The following is a 24,846-nucleotide window of genomic DNA, read 5'->3' as shown; positions in this document are numbered from 1 at the left end:
GTCGTTCCATTCGTTTTTAGCAGTTGAAAAGCAATTACAGTATTTTGAGTGCTCAGATGCCTGATAGCTTGGTTAAGAAAGAGGTTCAACAAAAGGCATTTAGTTGAAAAGGCAGGTGTTTTATAATGGTATTTTGTGTGTGTCTAAAGCACAAATGTTGAGCAAGTGTCAAGTCTAGGAATAGCTAAAGTGATGAAACATAGTGTTATAGTCAAAAGTATTAGATTACATATGACTGCATATTATTGATTCAGATGTCTTAAATCAATTTGGAGTTTTGCTTTGATTGCCATGAAGAAAGTCATCAAAAACTGTAGTCAAATATTTTGTTTTGAGATTTTTTATGTGTTTTTAGCAAAATTGTTGTATGCTTTCACTTTCTGCAGATTCATGACTGGTTAAAAATACCTATGAGTTTAAAAACATACATATTGTATGCAGTCTACACACTCTAGTCTTTTGTGTATGCCAAATAGGCCAGATAAAAGCAGTATTCATGGCGATAAATACTTGACGTATTGCCAACCTATTGCAGGCAATTTAATCCACTGAACTGTGAAAGCAACTAGTATCAACAGGTGAGTTGGCTGATATCATCTATAGAGCCATCTTAAGCCTAAATGATTCAGTTGAAGCTGTGAATTGGAAAATGGGTATTGCCGTATGCTTTTCTTGTGGGTACAATATCCAGTATTTTCCAGCTTCACAGATGGAAACTTTTGGAGTATTAAAAGAATGAAATAATTATTTTTGGTGGTTACAAAATTTAGATGTTAACCAATAAACTGTTTCATTTTTTCGGTATAAATTGATTATATTTTGTCTATATAAATTCTGAATTTGTGTTCTAGGCTTTAATGTTTCGTGGTAATGTTACTCAATTGGTGAAGCATAGAATCTGGGAAAATAATAGCTAATACATTTCTTCCAGGTGGTTACTATGTTACTGTTCTTTTACATAATAATTAAACATTGATATGTTTATCACATTTAACTGTTTGCAAATTATGACACTGTTTTATACACTTTTGTGTTTAAAAACGTTTGATATGTTTCAAAATATATTTCTCAGGAACAGTAAGATTATGGTAGAAACCAGTCAGATTTAGTGCTCTTGCTTGCTGTTAACGTTCAAAATATAATTGTTTTTTAAAAGTATTTTTTGAAAATATTGTGGGTGTATTGTGAAATAACAGGTCCTTTTGTGGTGTCCTGTGAAATAGTTTACACTGTTTCAGAGTTACAGAAATACAATATTACAGAAATATGAGGCTAAAGTGGAACCATAATCATGATGTATCCTGTTGGCAACAAGGTTCTTGTGTATAGTGAACTCCCCCCCCCTCTTTTCTTTCTCACCCAAACAGGACATAGCAGACCCGTTTTTTGCTTACTGCAAGCAGCATGCAGACAGGTTTGACAGAAAGTGGAAAAGGAAGAACTACTTGGCTTTGCAGTCGTACTGCAAAATGTCTTTGCAAGAGAGAGAGAAACAACTTGCACCCGAAGCGCAGGTACTGATACCAGATTAGTTCCATGCTGTTAATCATGGAATTGAATAAAGGGGTGTTCACACCAGATGCAGGCACGGTGGCTGCCAGCGCAGTTCAATGTCAGTGCTGTTGTTCTAACAAGCTGATGCACTTGTGTAGCTGATTGCCAGTAGTGTCCACACTGAAATTTCCCTAGTAGGCTGCGAGCAATAGCCATTCCCAATGAGCCCTTCTCTTCCTGGTGTAGAACTGCCCTGGCAGGCTGGTGCTGACCTGTGGCCTTTGCACCTTGGCTTTGATGCTGCAGAGGCAGTGCACACTTGACTCTGGATATAGCCTCCACTTGACATGGGTCAACCACCATCATGTGCTACTGCTTACGGGATGAAAAACATCTCTCTGTGACAAAGTAATTTTGTGCTAAAATGGGAAAGGAGTTGTTAATTGAACGGCATTTGAGATAAGGAAAGATTTATTGTCCCCTGAGGGAAATTTTATGGACCGCTGCTGAATTTATTTAAATTTATTTTCTTGCTTTCATTCTTGCGATCAACAGATTTAAATCTTCACAAGCCCATGTTCTGCCCGATAGGTCTGTTATTATTTACACAAATTCAGAAAAATAACTCTGATTATTTTGGCTGTTTCATCTCCTTTTCACATCCAGAGCAGTGAAGAGTTATTATTTTAGATTCAGGTTCTAGATGACTTGTATGCTTGCTACAGGACATTTTCTTTTGAGAACTATATCCATCATGGCTTCGTAACGGTGACAAACATCCTGAAGAGAAAGAGAGAGTCCTAAATGACTCCTGTGTTTGCAAACATCCACATTTTTTTGTATGTCAAACGTCTAGAAATCTTGTTGTATTTTACCTTGGGCGGTGTGAATGTTTAAAATGATAAAGAGGTACCAATGATCGCAGATGAAGAGCTCGGTGACCCAAATCTAAATCAGTGCTTCACCCTTCTTGAATCGCTGGTGCCGTTTTTCTTTCTTACCTCAACCCTGGAAGCGCAGAGAGCTGATGTGCGCCCCCTCCTCTCCCGGCTCGTGTCTTCCAGGCCCGGATTTCCGCCAGGCTCCAGCAGTACCGCGCCAAAGCCGAGCTGGCCCGCAGCACTCGGCCGCAGGCCTGGGTCCCCCGCGAGAAGCTGCCCCGGCCGCTCACCAGCAGCGCCTCGGCGATCCGCAAGCTCATGCGCAAGGCGGAGCTGATGGGGATCAGCACGGACATTTTCCCCGTGGACACCTCCGACACCAGCTCCAGCGTGGACGGCAGGAGGAAGCACAAGCAGCCGGCCCTCACGGCTGACTTTGTGAATTACTACCTTGGTACGGACGGTCCGAGTTTGTTGAAATACAAGTTCTTGCACGGCAGATGCAAACGTTCTTTTGTTGGCAACACTGTGGGTCACCAGGCAGACATAAAGTATTATTTTATATAGCCTGCAGCCATAGTTCCCTGCACTTCACAGCTGGCAGCCCACTGAAGCTCAGCAGGTGTGAGCCTGGCCAGTACCTGGATGGGAGACCTCCAGGGAAGGCTAAGGTTACTGCTGGAAGAGGTGTTAGTAGGGCCAGCAGGGGGTGCTAATCCTGTGGTCTTTGTGGGTCCTAATGCTCCAGTAGAGTGATGGGCGACGCTACACTGTTAAAAGGTGCCTTTCTTCAGATGAGACATAAAAGCAGGTCCTGACTCTCATTAAAAATCCCAGGGTGTTTCTCAAGAAGTGTAAAGGTGTTATCCCAGCATCCTGGCCAAATTTCCCATTGGTCTTTACCAGTCATGGCCTCCTAATAATCCCCATCTATGAGCTGGCTTTTTCACTCTGTTCTCTTCCCCTGGTGTCTTATTTTCTTCCAAATCCACTTAGAGAGGAATATGCGGATGATACAAATCCAGGACAACATTGCGGAGCAGAAGAACCTGAAAGACAAACTGGAAAATGAACAGGAGAAGCTCCACATAGAATATAACAAGGTACGGTTTTATTCAGTTATCAAGCCCATGTGTAGAACCAGTGAAAGCCTGCAGCTGCCTAGGCAACTGGTGACTTCATGTTGCTGTTCCGCAAAGTGATTCCAAGTGCAGTCAGGATCACAAGAACTTTTTCACCTAACTAATGTTTAAATTCTCAGAAGTAATTTAACAATCATCTGCTATCAAGAATGAAAGAAGTCATGTGCCGCACTGCATCTTTAGGACAGAAAATGCAATCTGATTAAACTATTGAAATGTCTCATTTATTTAAATTGGAAGAAAAATGTCACTTATGATTAAATCTTAAACGTGGCAATGTAAGATTTTTTTTTTAACTTTACTCTTCATTTTCTTATGGCCAGGTCAAGAGTGCTTCCTGTAGATATAAATAGCAGTGTGGACTACCTTTGTGTATCGAGCGTGAATGTGGTTGTCCTTGCTTTATCTTATCTTATTTTGTTCCTGTTTTATCTCAGTTGTGTGAGTCTTTGGAAGACCTGCAGAATGTCAATGGCAATCTGAGAAATGAAGGGCAGGCGATGTGGTCTGTACTGAGTGGCATACTTGGGCAGGTTGGTGACCTTTCTCCACCTTTTGTTTTCATTTTCTGTGGCCGTTTTTTTTATTCTTCTTGTGCCTTTTGCATTTATGCCAAGAAAAAAAAATCAATTTGATCAGATCCACCAATACCCTTGGGTAATGATTTCTGATTGAAATAAATCCAGATTGTTGTGAACCACCTACGGGGGACTTGTGGCTTAATTTTGTTGTTGTAATAGCTATCTTGTTTGTAAAATCCTTTCATTTGCTGTAGCTGATTGACCTGTCATTCGCTATGAAGCTAGACCTGAATCGAATGTTACAGCTATCTACTGCCTTGTTTTTGCCATGGTAACGAGAATACTATACCATACAGCCGTGAAATCTGCGTCATTAACGAGTAAGAGATGGGCAAGCCCCTGTGTTCTGTAATAAGACTTTTTATTTTAGATTATCTTTATTTATAGCCTCCATATGTTTGGCTATAAAAAGTCCTTTCAGAAGTAACGGAAGACTTGTGCATGGGCTGAATTCTGAAAGGATCTCCGGCTTTATCTTTTGCTAATCAAGCCTTCGCCATTTTTATTGTTCAGTCCCATACCTCTTACTCAGGATATCTTTATTACCCAATTATCACCACTGATTCAAAATCATGGTTTTCAAATCTACAGGTTTTTCTTTACTGTGCCTAGGTTCTTCACTATTTGAATGCCACTGATTACATAGGATTAGTTTGAGAACCGTAACAGAACCTTAACCAGTTACTTGTTACTCAGTTTTGTCAGATGAAATAAAATTATATTATTCAAAAAATAGATTGTCATATTTTATGAATATAATTACAAATCTATTTTTATAAGATTATTTTCCAAAACCTACAATGATTTCATGTGGGAGGAAGCTGCAGAATATTTGCATTGCAGAAACACCCTGTTTTGGACATTAGAGGCGCAGAGATCATTTAGTGCTTTTTGCATTCCTATGATGGCGTATTGACAGAAAAACACAGTTTTTAATTTCATTTTCGTTCATTTGGAAGAAGGCCACAAAAGTCAAGGTGAAGTGAGAAAAGGGGCTTTAGAAAAGTTGCGTCCTGAAGAAGTTAGTACTTATAGGCACTGCAGCGAGCTGTCTTTTGTTTCTTCCGCTTGTGTGTAGGCGGGTGGTGGTGGGGATGTGGACTGTAAAGGCACCTGTGATGGTGTAAAAGTTGTGGTATGGAAACGTACCTGATGTAAGTTTATTGTGTGCATATTTCTATGGGCATAGATTCTGAGTAAAATCAAGTACTGGTATGTGTACAGTCTGAGTCAGAGTGCGGCCCCTGCTTTCTACTCATACCAAGACAGGAGGCAAGGGCCTTTTTGCAGAACAGACTCAGATCTGGAAGAATTTAAAATAAATGACAGTAAGTTTAAATTCTTAAGGGAGGAGAATAATGGTCTAGGGTTCTTCCATGTCATGAATACGTTGCCCTTGTCCATATGAAACTGAATGTGGAACTATTCTTAAAACGCTTCTATTTCTGCCCTTTTGTCTTACTGCATGATTTAAGGCATTGGTCAAGTGCCTTAAAAACGCAGGCATGAAATGGTGCTTTCTAAATTTGATTTGACAAGTAATGAAAGTATGTTCTTGTACCCCAGTTTGTGGATTGTTCAAATCTGCAATTGGCAGTGCAGCAGAAGGTTCAATTCTTATCCCTCTCGGGGCATTTGTAATATCAGCATTGATTAGTTTGCGGCCCCCGGAAAGTTGTAATAGTTCACGGTCTCGTGGCGGACGGATTAGACGGGGGACGGGGGACGGGGGACGGGGGACGGGGACGGGGGACAGGGACGGGGGACGGGGGACGGGGACGGGGGACGGGGGACGGGGGACGGGGGACGGGGGACGGGGGACGGGCCGTGCTCATGGGGTTCTGCTCTTCCGGTGTGCTGTACCTCATGGGACTGTGGGCTACTGTACCGGGGGCTCTGCCTGACTCCCCAGGCGAACCCTAAATGCAACCTGAATAACCTGAATAACTCCAACTCAACCCTAAATAACCTCAATATTTTAAACATCCTGTTCCCAATTTTTAATACATGTTACCTGTCCTTTCCTTGTTGTGTTCTTTATTAAAGTGATTTTATCTCTGTCCGGTACACCCTCGGGAGAAGAGGGGAAGGGGTGTCTGTTATTGCCGAACGTCTGTTCAATCAAGAATGATGTTCTTTCAGCCCCAAACACACTTTTACATGAGAAATATCTGTACTATATGTGTGCGCTTCCTGGATCTTTTGACTTTTTTAACAGTTCTAATCAACACATGAAAATCGTTCCTTTCCTTTCTTATCATAAGTATGCAAGCTCTTTATTTTATGTTTATTAATATACTATATTGTATATAAATATATAGTATTCGTGAAAGCTTATGAAATACAACATCCATCCTAAGCAGTTGACCATTGCTAAGGCACCATTGCTATTCCTGAATTTTAAACCTGTGCAGTGTTTAATTTTTCTTAGTTTTTTTATTTGTGCAATTCCTTGTTAGAGTCCTGTATTTCTGATTTTACAGACAAATTCCCCCTTTAGCAGATTTTGTGCTCTAAATCCAAAGTCCGATAAAGCGACGTCCAAAAAACTGAGGGTTTACTGTATAATAGTAATCTTTTTTCAATTGTGAACACTTGGGGATGTCTTGACAGGAGAGGCACTATATTGCATCAAGTTATAATTATTACTACTACAGCTGCTTCTATTATTATAGGTGTGCATTGGATGTTTTCTCGGTCATCCTGGAGGTGAAGTGGCATACATACCTATAGCAGGACAATGAAGTAGCAGACTACTGTCTTTTTTGTGTGGCACTTTGGAAAGCCGTTCAGTTGGCCTGGGTGCACACTGCAGCAGCACTAACCTTATCCATTATGAGCTGCTTGTTCCTCGTTCAGTTTTTGTGCTGCTGAACTGCTTTATTTCAGGAGTCTATGACCAGGAAGCTGTTCACAGTTGAGTCGTTATTTAACACACTTACTTACTGTGTCCTGTGGCGGATTAAATGGGACTGTGGTCAGCTGGGAATATATTCCCTGGGACATGTGGGGAGCAAGGGATCATCAGCCTGCTGCTTCTGGCTTTTTCTTGACCATCATGATTTAGAACAGGCGGGTTCTTGTGAAGGGAAAATCTGCATGCTGCCTGCAGGTGCAAATTAAATTGGGAAAGCAAGCAGGCTTAACACAGTGCTTGACTGATGAAAAGCATTAGAGGCGGGCTGACTGTTCATATCCCTGCTCCTGCTGTCTGTATTGCACGTGCCCTAGTGACGTAGGGCTGGATACTCAGCTGTACGCAGAGAGAATGAAGTGCTCGGTCAGCTGGTGCTCTCACGCTTGCCCTGGAAATAGCATCTCTTTTTGTTGGGAGGTGTTTGGTATTTGCTGGCGGATAACCGAAAACTGTCGGTGAACACAAAGTGTGCGCAGCATCCAAGACCGTCGGTCGGGATCTTCCCTCCATTGCCTCTGTTTACGACAGTCGCATCAAAGGGAAAGCTGAGAAGGAGCCTACAGACCCCTTCCATGCCGCCAGTTCCTTTTTAAACTTCTCCCTTTGGGGAGTAGGTTTCAAAGCATCAATTGTAGTACTGCTGGGTTCCAAGTCAGCGCCTATCTAGATCGCATTAGGCATCTCGGTTTGTAAATATTGGGTCTTGCACTGATTGAATAGTATGTACTGTGTATGTGCACAGAAAGTGTAATATGTTTTGGCTGGGCTGCATTGGAGCCAATTCCGATTCATTTTATTTACATGATAATAAGGCAAAGTATTACTCTTAGCACCACGTATTATTACTATGAAGTCATTATTATAATGTGTTTGTCAAAGTGTCAATCAGAGGACAGTCCTAGTATGATCCAGTTCTTCCAGTAAGGTCGCTTGGTACCAGTGTAAACTCGTGTACTGGGAGAAGATGGTAGGTTTCAAAGAGCGGACAGATAGGATGAGGTGGTAATCATAAGTACCTCCAGTCAATGTTACTTCTTGTTTTTGTGCCATTTGCTTTTGTGTTTTTTTATTTAGGGGCAGCAAGGTCACAGTCAAACGCAGTATTAATTTAATCTGATGTGTGCTTCAGAACTCCTGCATTTACTGCTTCCTGTGGGTCTCTGTTTTTTAGATGCTTATCTATATCAGCAAAACTGGTAGATGACTTCTTTAATAAAGTTTGCGGTGTTGGATCCGCTGGGATTCTAGGGGATTTGTGGTGATTATGAAAATCAAGATGGAATCTGGATTTTGGATGCTGGTCACATATCTGTTCTTTCCTGAAAGAATGGTATTTGGATAAGCCTTCGTTTTGCTTCTTTTATTTCCCATGGCTTTCAAATTCTAAGGTGACCAAGGGATATGCTTTTAGTTGTGACTATTACATTTTTATATTTTTACAAAAAAGAGAAAAAAAGAAATGCTTTGCAAGATGTTTTATTCCCACCAAAATTATATGCATTGGTGAACCAGTTTATTACATTTGTTATTAGAAAAACACTCGTCAAAGTCTTAAGTTACATTTTGCTGACTATTTCCTGGCAGTACATTTAACCTAATTGTAGCTACTGGGAATTGGTATTACTTTTGGAGAATAACAAGCACCAGCCTCTTCATGATCTGGTGGAACAATGAAGGTTTTTAGCAGAGCCTTCTAATTTCTTCTCACCTCAGGGTAATGACTTCTCCTGTTTGCGAACAAAACCTCAGGTATTTTACCTTTCGATAACCCAAAAACAAAACCATCACACAAATACAGTGCGTTTCCTACTGCAACCTGTACAGAAACAGTAGTAGAATTCATTTGCACAGCTTGCTGACACTTTTTTTCCAGTTGGCTGAACAGATGCTGGCCCACAGCTCCGCCAAGAAATGACTTTGATCGATGGTTGCTGTCTGAGAAGCTAGCATGCTGTAGATTAGTGGAAACCCAAAGAGAATCTTGTCTGCTTTGTGGAGAGTTTGGCCCAATAAGATAATTTTTCTAATTAACCTATGGAGCACCGATGTAGCAGGGATGTTGAAGAAAATAAACTGCCTCAATATTCTTTTGTCAAGGATAGTGTTTTTCTCTCTGCCTAAACCAACTTGTCCTTGTCTGTCACTTTCAAAACTCTAACAGAGTAAGTTGTGGAATTTCTTCCTGAATTTTTACATGCTATTTATCTTAACGTTGTGCCCTCAGACTAACGTTGAGACCTGTAAATGTAAGGTCTATTTTTACGTCTGTTTGCTTACCCCTTATTTAAATAAACGTAAGGTCTATTGACAGTGTTTTGTTGTAAATTAAACCTAATTTTAATGACATTGTGAACAAAATAAGTTTCAAACATATTGTGCAAATTATAACAGTTCCTTAACTTTCTTGTGTAGTTCATTAGATTTCTTTCCTCCTTCAGCTACAAATAAAGATCTGCAGTAGAAATAAGCAAATGTTCATTTCACTAATTTGTCTGAATCGTCTGACAGAAATTGAACGTTCCAGTCATTTTACGAGCTCCCAAGGAAAGAAAGCCTAGCAAAAAGGAAGGTGGAACTCAAAAGTCCTCAGTCCTCCCTGCAGTTCTTTACAGGTAAACCTAATTTTCCAGCTTCAGCTGGATGTATTTAATCATTATTGCTTCGATAATTTGGAAAATACATCTCTTAAACACCACAAAGTAAGTGTGCAAATATGTAATTTTATAGAGTCCCTTAATGTTACAGATTGCGTAAATGAGAATGCTGCATTTTTACAGTTATTTTAACAATGCATTTGTTTAAACTAATTTTAGAATCACTAGCCTAGGTCTTGTGACACAGTGCACAAGTATACAGTATATTAAAACATAAGATAAATTAAGGTGGTAAATCTTTCATACTAAAGTATATTTTTATGTTTTTTTTATAAAAGTCAGAAGTATCAGTAATCTCAGAATTTTTAATTTGGAAGGAAGTTAATAGTAAATTGTATGTGTGGTTAACATAAAATGTATGTGTTTTCTTCAGTGTTGTGAGAGACACCATTTGTCACATTTGTGTGCAAGAGGGCCACACTTGATACTGCATTAATACTTGATACTTTTTGGAGAGCCTAATAAACCACAGAACAATACCTTCTTAAAATAACACATACTTTAGGAAACTTATTAAAATGATACAAATGGTTTTTGAATTCTGATAAGTAATGTTTCATGTAAGAAATCGTTGTCATAGTTTTCCATGTTAATTTTTTTTCAGTTATTACAGTTTTTGTAGCATAACTGTTAAAACTGTTATTAGCCCCTGAAAATGTGAGTACACTTTAAACTATCTGGAAAATGAAGGTGAAAGTATAGGAGAGTTACAGAAGTAATGAAAAAGATTGAAGTGTTTGCTGCTATTTTTAAATTACATATTTAAATGTTATCTTTTCACATCCCTCTGTAACCCTTCTGCGGTGAATGCATACAACTTTGTTTAACGAAAGGAAATGCATTTCAGACTTTTGGAGGTCTTTGCTTAAAGGCAATTTTTACAATTCTGCTATGAAATTGGTCCACAAAAAGTGTTCTAATGACATGGATTGTTTTCAAGACAATATTTTGTTCTCTTCCAGTTGTGGGATATGTAAGAAAAACCAGGACCAGCACCTGCTCCTGCTCTGTGATACTTGCAAGCTATATTACCACCTGGGCTGCTTAGACCCGCCACTCACCAGGATGCCAAAGAAGACCAAAAACAGCTACTGGTGAGTCTAACTTATGCTTTAAGGGCTTTTTAAATTTTACAGCTTGAGCAAAAAGCCTGTGTTAAGTAGATTTTGTAACAAAGAGTTGGGGGAGGACAGATCCCCTGTCAGTCGCTGTCTGTGGGATTTCAATGTGAGACTCAGGCCACTGTTTCATGGTGCCTCTTGGGCTGCCACCCCTGTACCATACACCACTCCATTAGGGCAGCAGCCCCTGGCGTCATCGAAGGAGGCTGGGGTGGAGGGCTATCCTCTTCATCCATGTGGTCCTGCTGTTGTCCCTCTAACCAACCAGGTTAAAGCCAGAATATTAATCAAGAGCAGGGTTCCCCCAATTTCTGTACCTCATGAGCACAAAGAGCCAAGCTATGAGCAGAATTAAAAGCTTGGGCATGCCCAAACAGTACCTAAAAAACACCTCACAGGATAGCTTGATTCGCTTGTAACGTACTTTTATTTCATTTGTGATAGCATAACAACAGTCATTCCTCTACACCACATACTGTTGCTAGGAACTAATTATTTAAATCAAAACAGTAATGTTTGCTTGGAGTCTGCATTTGTCTTGTATTGGGTTTGTAGAACAACATATTACTTTGTGCAGCTATAGTTTCCCTATAGTACATTCTGCCTAAATGACACTGTACCACTGAAATGACCATTGAAATAGTGGCTGAAACAGGGTTTAATCATTAATTAAGCTAAATGGGACAGGTATTCTTAGTAGTTTTCCTCCTTCCATGTGAAAAATGTTAAGAGAGAAGATTATATTTTGGTGAAAATCCTATATAAAAGATCATATACCGCTGGATTACCTGGTGAAAGCTTAGCCTGTTAGTCCCATACAGTTGACTTTTGCAGGGTAGTAAAAAAGGCAAAACATTATTAAAACATTGCCAAAGTACACTCATTTCATTCATTATACTGAATCATCACAAGCCAGTTATTGTAATTGATAACAACAGCGTGACATCAATTTTATTTATAAACAATCATCTCACTAAAGGTAAGTTGAAATAAATTAATTGATTAAGAAATAATTAACATGACATTTTGACGTTCTTATTTCTGCATACATCAAATTAAGGTTATCAGCGAAATAGTGATGGGGTGATAATATACAGTAAGTTCAAATAGGCAGCTGTGTCAGCACGGGTAGGCTGCAAAGGAACAGGTTTATTCCAGGCTGAAAGGAAGAGACACAATGTTTCGGCTGTGAAGACGTCTTCAGATGTCGTCTGAAGGGTTGTGTCTCTTCTGTTCAGCATGGAATAAACCTTTACCTGTTCCATGGAATTATAATGGAAGCCTAATAAAATGGCAACATCTCATTTTGTTCTCTACCTACTATATCACATATTTGCATTCACCGCAGAAGACATAATGAAGTATACTTTATAGAAACCTTAAAACATATATTAATTTATCTTGCAGTAGGTATATCCGGTTTAATATTTAACCATTAGTTTTATATAATCTGGGTTTTTTTTAGAAAGTCAAATCAATATAGCCATTTGAATAGTCCTCAAAATACATTCTTCACACACAGTGCTCAAATCCATTCACATCATTAATGCAAAGTCTTATGTTATTTATATATGTGTGTTTATGTTACAGATATGTGTTTTTATTGAGTTTGACCATTTCCCATGTTCCTCCCTTCATCCTCTGAGCTCCAAGATTGGAACTGAATCATCTCCTGTGTCCACTCTGCGATCAGTGCTTAATTCGTCTTACTGATCAGAAAGTCAATCAAATTAACAAATTGTATTTGAACTTGGGTGAATATTGCTCAATTTATTATGGAACAAAACAACCAGCATGAAGTGAAGCTATGTGTTACTAACTAAATTGTTGCCAGGACCTAGAATATTTTGTGTGCACTATTTTCAGGGTTACTGAACAGCCACATGTGTGCAGTTTGGAGAGAACACAGATCAAGGCTCTTTCCACACTTACATTGTTGCAGTTTTTCTGAGCCTGACGATCAACCTTTTGGTAACACTTTAGTACTGAGTAATATAATCTTAGTTGTAAGTACAATGAAACAATACAAAAAATTGTATTTATTCAGTAAAAGGAATTGATCCCATAATATTAAGCAGCACAGTGAGCATGCTTATTATGCAATTGCCGCTGTATATTACTACCTGTAATACTGTAATTACATTGAGGCAGTACAAATGCATCAATACTTCGGCAGAAAAATGTCCACCATTATACCTTATACTATGGTTACCACCATTATAATACTTGGTAATTACATTGTTATGATGTCATTGAATGAAAACATCATCCTTCTTTGTGTGTTCTTTAGCATTCTCTTAGTTTGTAATTTTTCAGAGACAATCAGTTTTGTCCTGCTGTCACTTTGCCTGCTTCATATTATTTTGCTTTATCCTCTCAGAGTTGCGGAAACTAATATTGGTATGCCTGGAATAACAAACAATAAAGAGATGCACAGGGAATTTCATGGCTTAAGTTCAGAATATGAAGAACTAAAGGCTTAAGATAAGCCCAAATTCATGGGCTAAAACCCCTCGTTTATATATAACCTTTTTTGTACTGCTGTAAAACCAAACCAGAATTAACTGTGGCTGACTGTGGCAGCTCACTTGGGTCTGTTTTCCATGCCATGCCCAAACCGTTTTTTTATTAATATGAGCAAAGGAAAACAGCCAAAGTACATGTAACTAAACTATTTCACTTTTATGTCCATGTAGTACTAATGGTTCATTTCAATCATTGGTTTATTAGAAGGCTTGCGGTTATTCGCTTCCAATCATATAACAGCATTTACCAGCCCTCGATAATTGACTGTTTCAGACGTGACTGACTTTATAATAATAACACTGAGATTATGGGAGCTTCTGGCCTGAAGCATGATAATTACTTCTGCTGTGGTGGTGTTTGAATGTGTAGTTTGAAAACAAGGGTTATATCGGAAAAGGCAATGGGAATTATAGAGATGTGTAATAATAAGCTTGTTTTAAACAAAGAAGCAAGCAAAGAAGAAAAAAAATTGATGTTGAAACTTTTTTTTTACTTTTCCTACTTTGAAATTCAGTTTGATGAATGTTAAGAATCCTAGAATCTATCCTTGGTATGAATACACATTCAGGCAGGTGCCTGCGATAATTTATTGGAGAAATTTACTTTAATCTCAAAGAGAGCAACAGACATGGTAACAACATGTCAATGGCTGGCAATTATGACGACACACCAAGGTTTTGGGGAAGTCGAGACTGGAATTTCTGATAATGCAGCTTTTTGTAATGTCTTTTTGGATAAGGGTCATAAAAGAGGTCTTAGACACCTATTTTGTTATCTCTATAGTATTATACTGTAGATTACGTCATAGGATGTAAGCACGTTAAGCACAGAAAACATTTGCTTTATGCTTATGTATTAAATAGGTTCATTTGTAGATTTTATCATTCATTGACATCTTTTGGTGGAAGCAAAATGCAGATATGTTTCTTAAAATATTTAACAAAAGTAATGAAGAATACCAACTTTCAGTAAAAGACATTTCTACTTGTGGAAGCCAAAATTAATCTACTGCGTTTCAGATGGGAAATTCCTTAGGTCATTCTAGTTTTTAGGCTTTATATTCTTTGTGATTGCAATTCTTTAAGATGAATGCTTTGACATTTTATTTTGGTTTGTTGCTGATTGAAGCAGAGCATGAGATTTGAAAGTGCACAATGCAACCCCCTTAAATACTGTTTTCACCTATTATTTTTTCTCTGATCTTTCTTAATGAGTCTCGAGAGGAAAAAAGCAAGATGTGTTTGAACCCTGTTTTGGAAAGGGCATCAACATTAAGGTCTAGTTGTGTTCATCAGGCTGTTGGAGGAGTATAGGGCAAGCACCAGTCCACTTTTTAGTTGAGCATCTTTCAGTGAAAGAGTCTCTAACTTATCTGATCCTGCAAATCTGTGGTAGAATTAGTGTCGAGGGAATGCAGAACTAGTGCGCAGCAAGCTGGTGTCTGATCTTTCAAAATTACTTTTGTCCCACTTTCTTGCTCAAAGTGTATCTTTGTTTTTCCTTTTTGTTGTGCATTTGCATTTGTTTGTATTATGTGAAACGTGCAAAACGTTTTAATAACTTTAAATATTAAGTCAAATAATGAAGTTTTCCTAAGTTTTCTTTTTTTTTCATACAGTTGCATAAACATTTTTCAAGATGTATAAGGCAATTAAGTCTTTGGATGGTCCACATACTTGATGAACACGGGATCATAATATTTATTTGCTCTCACGCTGTGTCATTTTCTTTTGACTTGAAGTTTAGAGCCTCAGTCTTGCCATTTTCTGTCCTTTCAGACTGGGTCAGTTTGTTGGTTACTCTGCAGCAACACTAGGTAGTTGTTCTACAACAGATTTTTCTTGTTCTGAATGAGAAAACCTAGCTGAACTGTTCAATGCTTAGTTCTTTATATAGTGACCCAGCTATTATTTGAATGCACAAATGTTTTATTTGTGTGTATTCAGCATAATTGTAGATTTTACATACTGTTTATTAAAACAGATTTAGCTGGGTTTTGGTCACTCAGCTGTACCTCTAATAAACTGAGTATGTTGCAGTCTTGCAGTCTTGCTTTGCAGTCTGCTGTGAACCCCCTTTGATTTGCTCCTAACAGAAATGCCCATTCTTAAAATGTGTTATTGATGCAGTTGGTTGTGTTCTGTTATCTGCTCATTGATCCCCCTTTGAACCCGACTGTTCTGTTCCTTCAGCAACTCAGATCTCTTTGTTAGGCTCACATAATGCGCTGCGCTTCATGTGTGTATGTTAGAGCATGTCTCTGAGTTTGTGAAGTCTGTCATCTTCACTCAGGTTGTCAGGATCAACAGTGTGCAGCAGCCTGCAATGTGTGACAATCTATTTTCACTCTGAATGCTCAAACTTCACTTAAATGAAATGTTTATTTTTTTTACTTAAGTTTTTACCTGGTCAGTTACACTCAGTTTGTGCTATTGCAAGGTTGGCTAGACATGATGTTCTTGATCATCATCTGAGAAAAATGTTGAGAGAACCAGCAGGTGCATTTACTCCATCTGTAGTTTATCTTCCCTGTTCCTGCTAAAACCCTGTCTGTCATCCTTTCAGGCACCTTGAAGGTTGCAGTTTGCTTCTACAATGTCTGTGAAATGATCAATGATAACTAAATTAGACCAAGATCGACCAAACAAAATAATTTTAATTTGAGCCCACTACAATATATAGTATTGTCATATATTGATGATCAGGGCTGTCCATGTAGAGAATAGTTTATAAACTTGTTCCTGACTTTTTTTTTTCCTCTGGCTTTAGGAAGGTGGCGTTTTCTTTTGGCTTTCTTGGAGTCTAGTTAGAGCTTTTAGAAATATTCTTTTTAAGCATATGCTTTGACTTATCAGTATATTAATGAAATTATTCTTTTAATTCTGCAGTATGTTGATTCCAAGCAAAATATTATGTTTCTGATAAATGTACAGAGTAATTTTTATTGTATCTACTGTAACACATGGTTGTGATATTTTAGTGATGTTCATGATATATCAAGGGCATGTATAAATTATCTTTAGAAATTTGAAATTAATTATCAAAATATTCAGTGAAACCTTATAAACACTCAAGCATGCAGTACATTCTGAAACATGTCAGGTGGAATTGAACAAACTTCTTGTTCATCTTCTACCTTTAAATGTTTTGTGTGGGTTAACCTGCAGTGCTTTAAGCTTTCAGAACAACCCACAGGTGAAATGGGTAGCTAAGTTTAAGGAATCTGTCTGAAAGTACTAGTGTCAAAGAGTTTTTACTGGAGTGTAGAGCTTCTACTGCATCACATGAATCTATATAAAGTTACTACAGACTTTTTACTCCCCTGGTATTGTGCCATATTCAATAAAGGCTCTTGTACTGGGTTACCGCCTTTTGCAATTATATTTTCTAGCATCGTCTGTTTTATGAGTGAAGCTAGCACATCCGACAGTAATTGGAATTGCTTGTTTAATCTATAAATTAGCGAATAAGGGGGCGGTTCTAATTTGCCAAGTTAGACTACAGCAAATCACAATTAAATAGGGGTGTATCATCTTGTTTGTAGCTTTAACACGTCAGATCCTCAGAAGATAAACAAGGTGGGGCCTGGCCAGTGCAGGAATGAAAGAACACTTTAGGAATTCAGATGTTTACTTGACCAAATATGATAAACTGCATCGATTGAAGTCCAAATCGTTCCAATTGTCTTATTATATAGAAAAGTGCTGCAACATATATATTCCTCTCTCCTTTAACTAGACATTGCGCATTGTGTAGGAAATATTTTTTGTGCCTGATTTAACAAATGTTTCTGAAGCTGCATATATTATACAACAGTGCTTGTGTACTTTTACCTTCTTTTCTGAGTGACATTCATGAGACCATAAAAAGGCTGCAAATGAGGTGAGGCCATTTGGCCCATCTGGGCTGTTTGGTTGCTAGTAGCTATTTGATCAATTCAATACGTTGTTGAAGTCTGTTACAGTTGTGCAAGTCTGCTGTGCTTTCCTTTCACTGGCTGGTCTCTGAGAACTTAAGTGGGTGCAGTGCAAATTCATCAAGCGTGAATAAACCAAGGATCTGTAAGAAAGATTTGTTGACATTTGCCAAGTCAGCATTTATTTTGTAGTGTGTTTGATCTACTTAATAGCAGTAATGAACTGTATGACAACACTGGGGCCGGATCTTTTGTAGATCATTTTGTAGAATGGCAATACAACATACTCATGAGAAAAAAAAATGAACTGCTTAATCGTATAACATTTTAAGATAAAGACTATGCGTTATATTCAAGGCTTCATAAACATGGTCAGTTCATTAACCTGATCTGTTTAATATTGTCAAAGCTTGCTATTGGATATGTTGTATGGAATTCCAATTAATAAATTAATACATAAAGGAATTAAGCATTCTACATTTCTTAAAATACAAGGTAAAGGGAATTTCTTATTGTATGCTGCTTGCGAAATTAAGTTATTACATCACTATTTGTTATTATGTCCCCAAACATTTTATTTATGTATGTTACATTAAGAATGTGAAGGCTAGGATTTCAGAAAATCCCCAAATAACTAGTAAATGGTTAAATATATAGTTATTTTGTGAAATTATTTGTTTCACTGTTCTTAATGTAGCATGTTTAACTAATTTGTGTATACATGCACACAGACCTTCTATGGTAATGTTTACTTTCAAAGTTTTAGCTACATGTTGTAATTTAAATTGCAATTATGCAAATAAGCTGAATTACTTCTACTCGCACTGTAACTAACACAGCAAAGGCATGTGATTCTGTTGCAAGTGTTTTTAAAGGTGTACACATGCCCAAAGAGTAATGGGGCAGGAGTTATTCTGCATCTGTTTGGGCTAGGACAGTTTGAGGGCTTCTGAAAAACATGTTGTAATAAGAAGCCTGTGTTGTCTTTTTGGTACATTGGCAGTGTGCCTTTAAGGCATTTGAAACAGACAGTTATATATACATACAGTTATATAACAGTCTAAACTGCAAGGTTAGAGCACACATTTCAATGTAGACTCTGTTTGACCTTTAAATATAGGCTTGTGTGCTTTTTTATCTATAATATTTTTGTGGATTTTTTTTTAATTTGAAGTATTTTTTCTAAAAAGTGTTTTAATTTAATTGAATGCATAGAAGAAGACTTTTCCACACATCTGAAAGAACTTAAAACATTTGGAGTTTTTTATCCTGTTTCTATTAAACTTGAAAGGCACACAACTGAGATGAAAGGAAGGCAGTCAATACAGCCGCACTCGTTTCGTAATCAAATCTTCCAATAGGTACCTGGACTAATTAAATGTGAAAGTCTAGTTGCTGATAAGAAGCACAACTCAAGCATGAAATTCTTAGCTAAGACAGAAGAAGGTAGTGTAAAATAAAAGCTTTTACAGGCTTCTGACCCATTCCAATAATTAAAATGTGTGTAAAGAATTTCTTCTGAGTTCTGTTCCCCAAAACAATGAAAACCTATGCTCGAGGTCACAGAAAGGGCTTAAGATAATGAACAGTCAGAATATGTTATACTGGTACTTTTATACTATTTGTAGTTAGAAAATGCATGACTGATGCAGTAAACTGGTTGCATAGATACAGATAACTTTGCATTATGCTTCAGCATCATATTAAAGTTATATAGCTTTTAATAATCATTTCTTGTATTTATATAGGTTTTCACCCTAAAGGACGTTTCCCACTGAAGTGCAACCCCCACCTAGATAGTATGCAACTTTATTATTCTGCACAGTACATCAGGCAGAGAAGAGAGTGATTGCTTCAGCACTTGAATTAATCTTATTATACCCAGGGTGGAATTTGGCCAGGGCAACATGCCAGTAATGTCAGAACTGCAATGGGAGAACTCCATGTGACACTAGGGTGTTGTTGTAAAAGTGGTGTTGGTTGCCCAGTAGAAATGTTCTACTTCTAAACTGTAGTTTTCCAAACAGTGCTCCTGTGCTCGCTTGAGGGGGACGCTGAAGACATGAATAAGAAGGTTTGAGGACAAGATGAAGTCATTTGTCCCATCTAGACCATTTGACTGGTAGTTGCTTAATTCAGTTGGATGGGTAATTTCTCCATCTGATTTAAGGGGCAGTGAAGCTGATTGTGTGTAATGGCAGCCATGGATCACCCAGGTGGTGCATTTCAATTGTTTCCCCTGATTAGTGAAATGCTTTTGAGATCAAAACAACTGTACAAATTCAATTAATTATTTTTGAAGACGACAATAATAAAATAGTACCTGCTAACAATTTCAAAAGTTCAGCAATAGCTTACATATGAAGTCATTTTTTTAGTAATTCTTAAAAATAGGAACATTTATCACAATTTGTTTTTCATGAAAGTACATTATTACATTGACAAATTGCACTTTTTGTGATGAGGAAAATGTCCTGCTTATTTTGTTTTCTGTTGTGGCTTTTGCTTTCAGGAATTTCAAGTCCTTTTAGCAGTGTGTGCTCTTCTTTGGTGCAGAAAGAAAATTTAAAAATGTGCAAAGTGGATTTTATAAATGAGACCTCGTGTATGCATGCGTCTCTTGTGCCTTTTAAACACGGCCTTTGTTTGAATTCCAGGCAGTGCTCTGAATGTGACCAGGCAAGCACGGACATGGAAGCAGACATTGCCATGGAAACCTTACCAGATGGGACCAAAAGGTCAAGGAGGCAGATCAAGGAGCCGATAAAATTTGTTCCCCAGGATGTGTCGCCAGAACCCAAAAAAGTTCAAGTGAGAAACACGGTAAGTATTCTGTCCGAACATGGAGTGCACTTTGCTTGATGGTGAAGGCTTCAACCGGGGTCGGTCCTGGGGCCTGGGGAGAGGGAGACCCCACATGCTTGGTCAGGGCGTTCCCTGAGTGCAGATTCAATTTAGTTCAATATAGTGTGATCAGTTGTTTCCTGATGTAGTAGTATTGTTGAAACCACTGAATGGTTGTGCTGTCAGTCATTTTAACTAACAGGGAGCATAGTGGAATAAGACAGATGTTTTAGACTGAAAGGGAATGGAGAAAGGACCTTTTTAACTAGGATTTGTTATATGTTGGATATTGTTTTTGTTCCATTTCCTATTCTCTGGAAGTTCTGTGTTGCATTCCAGTTTGAACCCCTGGTTTATGCAATTGTTTCTGGAAAATAATAGTACTAGTGTTCACTTTCCACAAAACAGGTCGTTGCGTACTGAAGTCATGAAATACCTCATAATCCAGTAATTGTTGTATTAGTGTCAAAAGTAACATTCGGTCCTTTTCATTAAACTCTCAGTAACTGCATAACGTAATATTTGTTTAAGATCACACTCTTTGAAGTGTCCTTTAATGCCTCTTGTGTCTTGTCATAAAATCAAAGCTGTAGAAGATAGAATATATATATATAATATAGTCATCCAACATTAGTGAGGAATAGTGCCAACTAAGTAAATAGGCCAGTTAATGAAATGTTACTTTAGAATGTCCTGAAATGTGCTGTAGATATGAAACGATCTATATTCCACCAAAATATTGTTCTATTTCCAGCTATTGCATATAGGCCTCTAGATAACTAGAGATAAATGCAAGCACTACAGAACAACCTCTTACCACAGATCAGAAGTTCTCTAGTTTGCAAGTGTTAGCGCCTACTATAGGCAGAAACTGGAAGCTTCAAGATGCAGAGGTGACAAGAACTGCACCAAGTATTTGATTAATTATTTGAGGACTTGCTAGACGCTTTTATGTTTAAGGGTCTGAATACTTTTGCAAGGCACTGTAGATATCTGAGAAGCACAGTACTACCTACTGCATTTTTCTATTTGGTTTGAAAGTCTAATTGCTTTCCTATTGCAATAAAGTTTTGCATATAAAAGTAGCATTAAAATGAGCTTGATAAATGTGCAGTACACGTTGTTTAGTTTCTGCAAAAGTGTTAATGTGGCTTTCATTTCATCATGCCAAATATGATGTATAGTGTATAGTATATTTTTTACAATAAGATATTTAAAGAACAACAGAGGTGTCAAGCTGGTTTATCCTGTGGTTCAGTTTATAAGAACAAATTTATGTACTAAAATATCTTCCATGGGTTTTCACAAGGAATCGAATGTCTCCCTGAATTTAAAGTTTCTTCCTTTACAATAGCATGAGACATACTGTTTCTTTTTAGTTGAGATTTGAAGACTGAAGCCAGAACAAGGTTCCTAATAAACTGAAATAGCCTTGTCGCTTAATGTCTTTACTCACCTTGTTAGTGAGAATTATTGTTGTTATTTAACTTTTTGGCATTTCTGTTTACCAATTTGTAACAGCCAATTACTCAAGCAAACTCCGCACCATAGACTGGTCTGGAGTATATCAAACTAGTATACAGATATCCTCTGAAACCTGTACTGTCAAGGAAAATGCCTTTCTTTCCTGTGGAAGTCAGGAAACTGAGGAGTTTTCAACTCTGCGAGAGGACAAACTCAGCTCACTGAAAGCAACAGAAACTCTCAGCCATCACAGCAGTGACAGGATTTTCTTGTCTTTCCTCATCTCTTCCAGCTTCCTTGCACAGTGACTGTATTAAAGTCTTTTGTATATATTGTTAAATTTTAAAAAGGTTAATAATAAAAGGAGCTAGCATGAGAGTTATAGGGTTGAATATTCTGGTTTTCAGGAGACTGTACCTTTAAGGGGGTGCATTCTGAGTTGAATTATCTTCAACTGCAAGTCTTAAAATAGTTTTGCATTTTTTTATGTGATAAAATGTAACCCAAGCAGCTATAATAATGTAAAAAAAAATTAATAGTCTCTTCTCCTTAATGCCAGTACAGTTTTTATAACTATGTGGGCAAAAATTCCAGGTGACACACCACATCTTAGTTTTTAGGAAATTATCTCAATTAAGAATTTGTTTGTACTGTCTTGAAGCAGTCGTTGCATCCTTTTATTTTTTGGAAGGTAGAAAATGAAAATAATAAAAATATTTTTGTTATTGATAAATGAACAGTAGCAAGGTCCAAGGCCCATAAGGGAACGTGACCATCCACTGTGCCTGCAGTGCCTGGAGTCTGGGGGAGAGAGGGGTGGGGTAGGTATGCTTTAGTGCTGTGTCAAGAGCAGACCTAGAGACTGAATTATTTACTCTTTTACCCTGATCAACATTGCTCCCATTTGTCTGCTTCAAATTTAGTTTTCAGTATTCTGTGTGGTCCATAGTAAAGTGTTTTTTCTCTGTTAAATAGGGTGAAAAGCTATAGCTGCAAAGGTAGCTGGATGTCCATTAAGGGGTGTGTCCAGGCCGAGCAATTTCATTAAAAGCCATGTAGCCCACAAGAGGAACTGAACAGCAGAGAGCTGCTTCAGGCTTCATCTATTGTGTATCCCCGTACCTGAGAGGTTGCCGTGTTTCTGTGGCTGTGTGCAGCTGCTCTCACTGGACTGGCAGGCAGTATAAAAGGCGATGGGGCTCATGCGGGCTGCGTTCTGCAGCAGTGCTGACCAGTTGTTAAGTCACAGCTGACTGGCACGTAGAGACTAGAGAGCCAACTCACCATCAAGTCACAGGGCTGTGTTAGGTTGCTCCTATTCAGTGCTACCATGAAGGCTCTTAATATGTTTGAGCCATTACGGTTTAATAAAAATAAAATGCTTTTATATTTTGGCATTTAATTTAAAAAAAAAAGCTTGAGGGAACCAAGTATTTAATTTTCATGTGGTATAGTTGTGTGATTGTATTATTCTCCTGCTATGGGGCAGTTCTGAGCCAGGAGTGACTTTATTTTTGGAAACTGTCCTGTTGTTTGCACAAACATAATGTATGGATTTAACTAGAGAGGTTGCTGAAAGAGTGACTGATTAGTAAAATGTTTTACAGAATTTATCCATAGAATTTAGATTTTAAGTGTTGTTTGAAACTATTTGTGTAGTGTAGTAGAAGTAGTGGTAGTAAATTTAGAAGCCAATTGGCAACATTATAGCAGTTAGCATTTATAATGATAACTGTTCCATCTGCCATGTGGTTTAAAGCCAAAGGCAACAGATGGAATTGTTTTCACAATCTGTTTAAATATGTTGTAGATTTTTCTTCCTCTTTAAAAACCGCTGAGTACCTTAATCTGCCTCTGACTTTAAGATGCAAATGTATTATTTTCCAGTGCAATGGAGGTCCTGGTTTTGAAAAACTGAATGCTTAATCCTCTTGGTGATTATTCATTCTGCGCAGTTTAAAATTAAATATTTACCCTTAAAAAGTTTTAATTGGTGGAAAAGGCAGTCGTTTCAATGTTGTTTCTGGCATTAACAAGTGCCATTTTTGAAGCTACATGTGTCTGACCTATTTTCTGTGAGTGGTGTTGTCCTTTTCTGTTCCAGAGTTGTCAGTTTAGTTCCAAAAGTTGGATTAATTTCCTGTAAATACAGCATACAACCTTGGGCGCGTTTTCTAGCCATTGCTTAATGTGGTTTAAAGTGTGCTGTTACTATTCGAGGTAAACGTGGCAATGTGTAAAAACCTCATTTTAACAGACCTTACACAAATGGAGAAGCAGGTGTAGTGGTTAAAGTATGTTTAAATGCGTGTTTCTCGTAAAACTGTTATATGTGTAAATGGGATAAACTGTTTTGCTGCTAAAGAAACAGTGAATGTCTTGATTCACTGATGCCATTGCCAGGTTATCTTGTGAAGGAAAAGAGGGTGGCCTGAACGGGACCTCAGTTCTTTTGTGACCTGAGAACAGAAGTCTAGGAAGCAACATGGCTGGAACAAGAGAGCAGTGTACATCACTGCAGGATATTTCCACACCTCGCGTTCAGTGAGGCACACTCACGGGCCTCCTGGCGCCCAAGATGAAGGGATTACTCCTACCAGGCACCATGCAGTGCCAGAGTGCCATTACGCAATGGTTTTGAACTCCTTTTATTTTTATCAAAAATGGCAACAGATGTTGTCGGTATGAATTTCTGGGTTAGCATTCCACTAAAAAAAAAACAATCTGTGCCTGAGAAGGGATAAGGTAGCAATAAATGACTGATGTTTACGTGTGGTAAATTCATTTATAACATTGTTCATTTTTTATCTTTCGTGACAATGCTTCTGTGGAGCCATGGGCCTCGATGGTAGTGACTGTCCAATTAGTTTGTTTGTGCAGGCCCGTCTTCTTCAAAGGCAGGTAGATTTTAAAGGAAGAGGATGAAGAGTCCTAGGAAAGGATTTCTATTTCAAAACAATTTCTATTGTTTCTCCCAAAGGTATTCATTAACATGCTAGATCAGGGATTCCAGATAGCATTTGGGCACATTTATGAAATTGGCCATACCACTCTTGCTCCGGGTAGACCACATAGCTGTTGGTTCTTATTCTAGCCAAGCATAAATACTTAATTGAAGACTTAATTGAACTAACAAGTTGCTTGGTTGGAATGTTTGCAGGGTTTTTTTTCTGCTGAAAGGTTTGGGATTTTATTTTAATGATGAAATGCTATATGTTACAGGACAGCCACCTACGTGTTAAAGAGCTGAAAACTGTTAATTAAAGCTTCACTTGTGTAACTGAGACCAAGACCAGCTGGATTTGT

General features: G+C 38.0%; 1 protein-coding gene across 2 annotated transcripts in view; it reads left to right on the top strand.

Moving 5' to 3' along the window:
* Positions 1–24,846, top strand: part of phf14 (PHD finger protein 14) — a 112,449-nt gene that overhangs the window by 34,381 nt on the left and 53,222 nt on the right. For both annotated transcript variants that reach the window (XM_015358110.2, XM_015358109.2), the window contains exons 8-14: positions 1,368–1,514; positions 2,559–2,829; positions 3,372–3,478; positions 3,955–4,050; positions 9,524–9,627; positions 10,632–10,763; positions 19,890–20,055. In XM_015358110.2, the coding sequence (XP_015213596.1) occupies positions 1,368–1,514; positions 2,559–2,829; positions 3,372–3,478; positions 3,955–4,050; positions 9,524–9,627; positions 10,632–10,763; positions 19,890–20,055 (1,023 nt within the window). The remainder of the gene's footprint in view (positions 1–1,367; positions 1,515–2,558; positions 2,830–3,371; positions 3,479–3,954; positions 4,051–9,523; positions 9,628–10,631; positions 10,764–19,889; positions 20,056–24,846) is intronic.

Source organism: Lepisosteus oculatus, chromosome 10, assembly GCF_040954835.1.
Source record: "Lepisosteus oculatus isolate fLepOcu1 chromosome 10, fLepOcu1.hap2, whole genome shotgun sequence".
In the NCBI taxonomy this organism is placed as follows: Eukaryota; Metazoa; Chordata; class Actinopteri; order Semionotiformes; family Lepisosteidae; genus Lepisosteus; species Lepisosteus oculatus.
This window is presented reverse-complemented; position numbering and strand designations above follow the sequence as displayed.